We start from the raw sequence: 9,182 nt of genomic DNA, 5'->3' as shown, positions 1-9,182 counted from the left end.
ACCCCCCGCCCCCCGACCCATCCTGGTGATTGGTCCATTTTACAGAGAGTTGATTGGTCTATGTTACAGAGAGCTGATTGGTCCATTTTGACAGAGTGCTGATTGGTGTGTTTACAATCCTTTAGCTAGACACAGAGTGCTAGACAGAAAAGTTCTCCAGGTCCCTACTAGGTTAGCTAGATACAGAGTGTATTTGTATCAATACAAATATACCAGTTGGTGTATTTACAAACCTTGAGCTAGACACAGAGTACTGATTGGTGTATTTAAAATCCCAGAGCTAGACACAGAGTGCTGATTGGTGCATTTATAATCCTTTAGCTAGACACAGAGTGCTAGACAGAAAAGTTCTCTAAGTCCCCACTAGGTTAGCTAGATACAAAGTACTGATTGGTGTATTTACAAACCTTGAGCTAGATACAGAGTACTGACATAAAGGTTCTCCAAGTCCCCACTAGACTCAGGAGCCCAGCTGGCTTCACCTAGTGGATCCCACACCAGGGCCACGGGTGGAGCCGCCTGCTGGTCCTTAGCCCCTGGGCAGTTGATGAGACCCAGGGCCGCGGAGCAGGGGCGGTGCTCATCGGGGAGGCTCGGGCCGCGGGAGCCCACCTCCGGGAGGGGTTCGAGCATGGCGGGCTGAAGGTCCCGAGCCCTGCCCCGTGGGGAGGCAGCTGAGGCCAGGCGAGAACTCCAGTGCAGTGCTGGAGGGCCGGCACTGCTGGGGAACCAGGGGCACGCACCCACCACAGCTGCTGGCCCAGGTGCTAAGCCCCTCACTGCCTTGGGCCGGTGGTGGTGGCCTGTCGGCTGCTCTGAGTGCGGGACCCGCTGAGCCCGCACCGGTGCCCGCTGGAACTTGTGCTGGACTGTGAGCACTGGGCGCAGCCCCGGTTCCCACCTGCTCCTCTCCCTCCACACCTCCACACCTCCACACCTCCCTGCAAGCAGCGGGAGCCGGCTCCGGCCTTGGCCAGCCCAGAGAGGGGCTCCCACAGTGCCGTGGCCGGCTGAAGGGCTCCTCAAGCACTGCCAGAGTGGATACCCAGGCTGAGGAGGCCCCGAGAGCAAGGGCTGCTAGCATGTTGTCATCTCTCATTTTGACTTGGAACTTTGTGATGAGTTATCTACTCCCTTTGGTAATTGACTTTGGCTTATGTCTGGGCTTTCTTCTTTTTTAAAACATCATTTTTCTCCACTTGACCTGTTGCTATTTCAAGAGTGAGAGGACAGCCTGGGAAATGAAATGTTTTCAAAATCTAATAATGAGTATGTCTGGAGGGTGCGACAAAAGGCACTTACTCAAAGACATCTGACGGAAACACACAGGGTTTTCTTCACATTTGTATGAATGGTTGTATTCATTCTTACACTGCCTGCCACAGGCTGTTCTGTCTTAGTTGGCCAGTCCTGGTGTGGACAGGCAGTGACTTGGAAAAGCTTTTAGAACTGGTGCCTGGCTCAGCCTGAGGAGCCATGGGGACATCTAGCCTTTGGAAAGCACACAGGGCAGGTGTAGAAGACAAAACTCACTTTGGGAGGGCTTCTGCCCTCTTATTACCTGCCCTTAGACAAGTGTCAAACAATTGTGCTAGCAATTAGCTCTTTGTGCTAGTAGTCAAAACTGATATCTAGTGGTTTCCCGTATATCTGGGCTAACTACAATGTATCAGCATGGACTTAGTTGATGTCAAAGCTTCAGATCCCTTCAGATCCCTCAGATAACCTTTAACCAAGATTCCTAAAACTCTAACTGCAGTCCTTACTTCTGTCGTCTCTGTCTTCTGTTTTCCATATAGTGTCACCTGTTATCATCAGCAAAGACCATCCCCTGAAGTTCCTATTGAGAGACAGGACTAGCTGGATTTCCTAGGCCTACTAAGAATTCCTAAGCCTAGCTGGGGAAGGTGACCGCACCCACCTTTAAACATGGGGCTTGTAACTCAGTTCACACCCGACCCATCAGGTAGTAAAGAGGGCTCACTAAAATACCAATTAGGCTAAAAACAGGAAGTAAAGAAATAGTCAGATCATCTATTGACTGAGCACACAGGGGGAGGGACAATGATGGGGGTATATACCCAGGCATTCGAACTGGCAGTGGCAACCCCCTTTGGGTCCCCTCCCATTGTATGGGAGCTCTGTTTTCACTATGAAATCTTGCAACTGCACACTCTTCTGGTCTGTGTTTATTCCAGCTCGAGCTGAGCTTTCACTCGCCGTCCACTACTGCTGATTGCTGCCGTCACAGACCCGCGTATGACTTCCACTCATCTGGATCCAGCAGGGTGTCTGCTGTGCTTCTGATCCAGCCCGGCGCCCATTGCTGCTCCGGATCGGGATACAGTCTCCCCGTTGTTCCTGCGCAGCAAAATGCCCGGGTTCATCCTAATCGAGCTGAACCCTAGTCGCTGGGCTCCACGGTTCCCTTCCGTGACCCACGGCTTCTAATAGAGCTATAACAGTCACTACACGGCCCAAGGTTCCATTCCTTGGAATCCCTGAGGCCAGAACTCCAGGTTAGAGTGCAAGAGGCTTGCCGCCATCTTGGGAGCAGCCCATCACCATCTTGGGAGCTCTGGGAGCAAAGACCTGCCAGTAACACTATGACCCAAGGTTTTGTTTCCTATATGGGATGGAAGCAAGAAACATTTGGGGTAAGGCATAAAGATCTGTTTAGCTTAAACATGATAAGGTGTGAGTTGTAGCTAAATTTTCTAGAGCTTTCTTTAATAAACCATGGACAGAGGGATTCCAATATTTATTCAATCTCATTTGAACCTGCTTGTATTTTCAGTCTTTGCAGGTACATCTGCCATTCATTCGTAGGCAGTAAAGTGTAGCAGTTGAGCGGTGTGGTACCAGAATCAGGCAGATCTAAGATGAAATTCTAACCCCACTGCATCTTAGATGTACCATTATGGTTAGTTTCTTAGACTTGAGAGCCAGTTTTCTCATCTGTAAAATGGGTATAATAATAATTTTGAGGGGAATCAAATGAGAATTTATGTGATGTACTTAGCAATGCCTGGTGTGCCTAAAGCCCTAAGTAAATGGTAATTTTTTTTTTTTTTTTTTTTTTTTTGAGACGGAGTCTCGCTCTGTCGCCCGGCCTGGAGTGCAGTGGCCGGATCTCAGCTCACTGCAAGCTCCGCCTCCCGGGTTTACGCCATTCTCCTGCCTCAGCCTCCCAAGTAACTGGGACTACAGGCGCCCGCCATCTCGCCCGGCTAGTTTTTTTTGTATTTTTTAGTAGAGACGGGGTTTCACCGTGTTCGCCAGGATGGTCTCGATCTTCTGACCTCGCGATCCACCCGTCTCGGCCTCCCAAAGTGCTGGGATTACAGGCTTGAGCCACCGCGCCCGGCCATAAATGGTAATTTTTATTCATTCAATTAAAAAAAAAAAAAAAAGAAAAAGACATGTATTGGGTATCTGCTGGGCTCATGGCATGTTGTAGATACAAAATGTATCAAGACATTGGCCCTGTCCATAAAGAATTCACAGTCAGGGTTGGTGGAGGCAGGGAAGCTAAACACTTTTGTAATTTCAAGGTAGAAAGTAATAAAGGACAGAAAGATTATGGAAGGGAGAAGTCTTTCAGAACAGTCGTCTTTGAGTTGGGTCTTGTAGGATGTGAAGAATGTGGACAGGTAGAGTTGAGTGGGGATTAAACAACTGACATTCTGGAGAAAAGAAATAAAGTGTAAGAGAGGAATTAGACAGGAATGGTGAGGATATCTCAGCACCCAGCAAAGTTTGGCTTGTACATAGGGAGTAAAATGGACAGAAGTGGGAAGCTAGACCGAAAAAATGAGGGCATGTCAGAAAGGGAGTGCACACTGCTTGGAAATACCATGCGAAAGTATCTGGCCTTGGTTTGATGGGCTATTGAAGACTTTTGGAGAATGGAAGGAAGTAAAATCCCTTAGCTTGCTGTCTACTGTATGAAGTACTATCTTTCCTTCATTTATCCTAATTTTTTTGTTTATTTATGCTCTCTCAGGTTTTTGGAGCACTCTTAGTACTGGACAGTCTGAACATTAGTATGATGTAATCATGATGTGCTGGCTGGGAGAGGGACTAGCCTTAACTCCAGTGAGAAGAGGGAATGAAGCTCTAATAGGCTACATTAAATCTTCATTCCCTCTTCAAAGGGGAGCTGTTCACTTCCTTTCCACCTTGCAAATATTGATAATACTAAAATGCTTGCCTGAGTTTATTTGGAATTTGGCAAATGATCAACTCTTTCCTCTGGAGGGTGCCCCAATATTGAAACTTCAAATATCCTTGTTTGCATGACCTTTAGTTATTGAAAAAGTTTTCTTCATACTATTACTTTTACTATTACATATGATAATTGACCAATATAATAATATTGACCAGAATGATGGCTCTAGTTAGGAGGCCTAACAACATCCCAAATCCTTTTTCATTGACTTTACTGCAATTTGCTCTGCTTAAGAGATTTTGACCAGCACTTTGGGAGGCCGAGATGGGCGGATCACGAGGTCAGGAGATCGAGACCATCCTGGCCAACATGGTGAATGTTAAAAATACAATGGACACCCCATCTCTATTAAAAATACAAAATTAGCTGGGCATGGTGGCACGTGCTTGTAGTCCCAGCTACTCAGGAGGCTGAGGCAGGAGAATCGCTTGAATCCAGGAGGCAGAAGTTGCAGTGAGCTGAGATCGCACCACTGCACTCCAGCCTGGTGACAGAGCGAGACTCCGCCTCAAAACAAACAAACAAACAAACAAACAAAAATTAGTCAGGCTGGTGGTACACTCCCGTAGTTCCAGCTACTTGAGAGGCTGAGAGGTGGGAGGATCACTTTGGCCTGGGAGGTCAAGGCTGCGGTGAGCCATGATTGCACCACTGCACTCCAGCCTGGGTGACAGAGTGAGATCTTGTCCTAACATATACATGTATACACACACACACTGGTTTTAGCTAAATTGATTATAACTCAGGGACCGTCAGTTTAGGATGGATAGAGGTGCATTACATTGATTACTTTTGTTCCAGTGTTGACTTTTTTTTCTATATGAGTGATTCATTTAAATTTGGAGGATGGAATAAATTGCTATTAGTTTCCAGTCTAACTGGAATATCTGCAGCCACAGAGGACAAAGTACAAGGACTTATCAGAGAGGAGACAATGAAGCTCCATCCTCTGGAAAAAGGAAACAAGAGGCTGAGGGAATGAGATAGCTTCTAAGGAGGGAGCTTACAAAGGCCCCTCCTCCCCTGGCTCCTGCCCCATGGCCCAGGCTAATTTGCATTTCAATGAGGACTTAATACCACTGAAGATTTTATGAAACGCCTAAGCTTCTCAAATGTTTGTTACTTTTGTTGCCCTAGCTGAAATCTGCAATTACCAGTATTTTTTTAAAATCCTAAAATGAAGTGAAGAGGCCTGTGGGTGTTCATTCAAGGAGGGAGAGGGTCGAGTCCCAGTCCAGGAACTACTCTGTGCTGGGAGAAACAGGCAGTACGGCACAGGTCGCGGTAGCCGAGAAAGAAAGCGAGAGAAAGGGTGAGCCGGGGAGTCACTGGGCCAGACACTGAAGTGTGCCTGTGTAGAATAACTGGCAGGAGGGCTGCATTTTCTGACCCCAGGAAGTAAAAGACGACGCCGTACTTGGCACTGAGTGCGGTGACCCGCAAGAGGAGCAAAAGTCATGACCCTCCGACCCCCAAGCCCCCGACTCAGCTGCCTCCACTCCACCCTACTCTTCTCAGACCCAGTCCAGAAAGCAGGCGGCGAGGCAGCTCTGAACCGGGCAAGGTTACTTCTCCAAATACCTTGGATCCAGAGAGGGGCAGGAATTCTCTAATCGTTGTCCCCTGCCTCTCCCTACAGCATCCGCCCGAGGCGCGGCAGAGCCAGCGGGAGCTGTCCGTGGTGCTGACTTCTGCCGTTGGTTTGGCCGGACCCGCCGCCCGCTGAGCGCGCTGCAGCCAAACAGGGGGCTCGTGTGGCGGGGGCGCGGGAGGCTGAGGGTCCTCAGGTCCGCGACCAGCGCCAGGCTTTGCTGTTAAATCCCAGCCCGAGCCCTCTAGCGTCTCTGCCCTCCGCAACCTGGCCGCTAGGCAGGACCCAGCGCTTAAGAACGGGTCAGTCGTGCCTCTCTCAAGCCCCCAGCTGCACTGTAATCTCCCACCGCTACTTCCTCCCCCGCTCCTTCCCTCCTAAGACTGCACCGGGTCCTCCCGATAGCCTGACGCTTCGCGCCTCTCCTCTGCCCTCCTCCACTGCGCGCTCCTCCGGAGCGTGACCCTCCAGGGGCCGTGCAAGCTCCTGCAGTCGAGATTCGTCCTCCTCGCTGCTCTGGCCAGGTTTGCCGGCCCCTCCTCCCGTTTCGGATTCCATCCTCCCCACACTGTCCTCTTCACTAGTTCTCTAAGCACCGAGCAGGGCAGAGCGCGCTCCACCCCCGTTTTCCATACATGGGAGCTGGAGTGGGGGGCGGAGCTGAGGGGAGGCGCTCCCAGTCCCCCTCAGAAGCTGCTAGCCCACTGGGAACATTTGGATCCGTTCAGCTCCCGTGGAGAAGCGAGACCGGATCACCGACGTGGGCAGAGGACTGCCGGGGGCCAGCAGAAATTCTGCCCCTTCCTCCCGCGAGCGCTTTCCCGCCCTCCAAACCCCACTCCCAGGTAGGATCGCGCTCCTGGGTTTGCTTGCGTGGACTGCGAGGACCGTAAATAGAGGCGGAAGCGTTTAAATAAGCCGTATGTTCTAACCGTGCTTAGGTTTATTTTACAGGGGTGGGAGGACAGCCCTTTTTGTTACTTTTGCTGTTGTTCTGTGGCCGGTTATTCCCAAGGGAGGACTCGGGCGATGGGGGAGGGGCGCGGCTGGTGTAAGAGGTCGGATGGAGAATGGGAAGGGAAGTGACGGACTTTGATTACCTTCGAACAGGTGGCCATGGCCTCATCGCCCACTCGGGGCCCCAGGGTTTCTGACTTATTTTCTGGGCTGCCGCCGGCGGTCACAACTCCCGCCAACCAGAGCGCAGAGGCCTCGGCGGGCAACGGGTCGGTGGCTGGCGCGGACGCTCCGGCCGTCACGCCCTTCCAGAGCCTGCAGCTGGTGCATCAGCTGAAGGGGCTGATCGTGCTGCTCTACAGCGTCGTTGTGGTCGTGGGGCTGGTGGGCAACTGCCTGCTGGTGCTGGTGATCGCGCGGGTGCGCCGGCTGCACAACGTGACCAACTTCCTCATCGGTAACCTCGCCTTGTCCGACGTGCTCATGTGCGCCGCCTGCGTGCCGCTCACGCTGGCCTACGCCTTCGAGCCACGCGGCTGGGTGTTCGGCGGCGGCCTGTGCCACCTGGTCTTCTTCCTGCAGCCGGTCACCGTCTACGTGTCGGTGTTCACGCTCACCACCATCGCAGTGGACCGCTACGTCGTGCTGGTGCACCCGCTGCGGCGGCGCATCTCGCTGCGCCTCAGCGCCTACGCGGTGCTGGCCATCTGGGCGCTGTCCGCGGTGCTGGCGCTGCCTGCTGCCATGCACACTTACCACGTGGAGCTCAAGCCACACGACGTGCGCCTCTGCGAGGAGTTCTGGGGTTCCCAGGAGCGCGAGCGCCAGCTCTACGCCTGGGGGCTGCTGCTGGTCACCTATCTGCTCCCTCTGCTGGTCATCCTCCTGTCTTACGTCCGGGTGTCCGTGAAGCTCCGCAACCGCGTGGTGCCCGGCTGCGTGACCCAGAGCCAGGCCGACTGGCACCGCGCGCGGCGCCGGCGCACCTTCTGCTTGCTGGTAGTGGTCGTGGTGGTGTTCGCCGTCTGCTGGCTGCCGCTACACATCTTCAACCTGCTGCGGGACCTCGACCCGCGCGCCATCGACCCCTACGCGTTTGGGCTGGTGCAGCTGCTCTGCCACTGGCTCGCCATGAGCTCGGCCTGCTACAACCCCTTCATCTACGCCTGGCTGCACGACAGCTTCCGCGAGGAGCTGCGCAAACTGTTGCTCGCTTGGCCACGCAAGATCGCGCCCCATGGCCAGAATATGACCGTCAGCGTGGTCATCTGATGCCACTTAGCCAGGCCTTGGTCAAGGAGCTGCATTTCCACTGGCCTCCGAGGGCACCACTCGAGGTCAACCTGGAGAGCTTATTCTCAGCACCAGAGCTAGCAAAGCCAACAGAGGGCAACATTTCCAGCCCAGCCCTCTTGTCCGGCTGTCTGTCTTGTCCTTGTGTCTTTGTAAAATGTTAAGTGGGCTTTGGTGAGAGTCTTGCTCTTTACTTGGGGGTAAGCCAGAGAGAGGGAAGAGGATTTATTATTTCTTCTTTATGCCCTTGAAGGACAAACAAAAACTTTTTCTCCATGTTCAGAAAAGTATTTCAGAACCATGATTGCCTTCCTGGCATCTCCTCCTCCTGCTCATTGGTGAAATGCACAGTGTGAATGGGATTTAAAAGAAATGCGTTGGGCTTGGTAAAGATTTTCAGTTTGCCTTCAGAAAAAGGACTCAGCTGAGAGGATCCTGATATTGCTTAGTGCATTTGAACCCTTGCATTTCTAGAATTTCAGGTAAATATGTATTAAAAATCTACGTCTAGGATTTCAGCATTTCCTGAATAAGACCTTTATATGCCCAAAGAGTCCTTTTAAAACCACTTGAGTTTATAGTACAAAAACACCTACAAGCTCCCTTTAGAAAGGTCTTGCGTTTGTTTCTCCCCTTTCCTCCCCAACTACTATCTAAAAATTTTGAGACGAATTAGTCAATGAAGAGATAGATAAAAACAGATAAGGAGGAAAAGGTCCAATTCACTTAAGAGGGCATTTAATTGTACATAAGGACAGACATCCTCTGTGTATGTGTGTTTGTGTATGTGTGTGTACACATTCAGTGTTTGCCACAAAGTGGGCACTCAAATATTTGGTTTTCTGAATACTCAATGTAAACTGTGTGGCATGGCATTCTCTTGCAGTCTCTAATTGCTCACTTGCAACAGATCAACAGCTGTCATCTGACTGCTCAGCACCTGCTCTATAGTGATTCTTGGAACATGATCAACCCAGAAATCAAGAACCAGCAGAAGTTTACTTAAGGACAGAACAGAAGAATAAGCTACCATCCACATGCTGTGTAGATCAAACACTAATTACTTCCAGGGTTAAGGGAACAGGTGAAGACTGTGGAGCATGATACCAG

The 9,182-nt window shown here is 51.2% G+C and overlaps 1 protein-coding gene across 1 annotated transcript; it reads left to right on the top strand.

Moving 5' to 3' along the window:
• The first annotated feature begins 6,490 nt into the window (after nt 1-6,490).
• Nucleotides 6,491-8,862, top strand: PRLHR (prolactin releasing hormone receptor). The gene is made up of 2 exons (XM_025397349.1): nt 6,491-6,667; nt 6,933-8,862. The coding sequence occupies exon 2, from the start codon at nt 6,939-6,941 to the stop codon at nt 8,049-8,051; it is 1,113 nt and encodes a 370-aa protein (XP_025253134.1). The 5' UTR covers nt 6,491-6,667; nt 6,933-6,938; the 3' UTR covers nt 8,052-8,862.
• Nucleotides 8,863-9,182: the final 320 nt, after the last annotated feature.

Source organism: Theropithecus gelada, chromosome 9 (genome assembly GCF_003255815.1).
Source record: "Theropithecus gelada isolate Dixy chromosome 9, Tgel_1.0, whole genome shotgun sequence".
NCBI classification, from domain to species: Eukaryota; Metazoa; Chordata; class Mammalia; order Primates; family Cercopithecidae; genus Theropithecus; species Theropithecus gelada.
This window is presented reverse-complemented; position numbering and strand designations above follow the sequence as displayed.

Bases quoted from the DNA above. Each gene is read 5' to 3' on its own strand.
- PRLHR (XM_025397349.1), top strand. From the start codon at position 6,939: ATGGCCTCATCGCCCACTCGGGGCCCCAGGGTTTCTGACTTATTTTCT.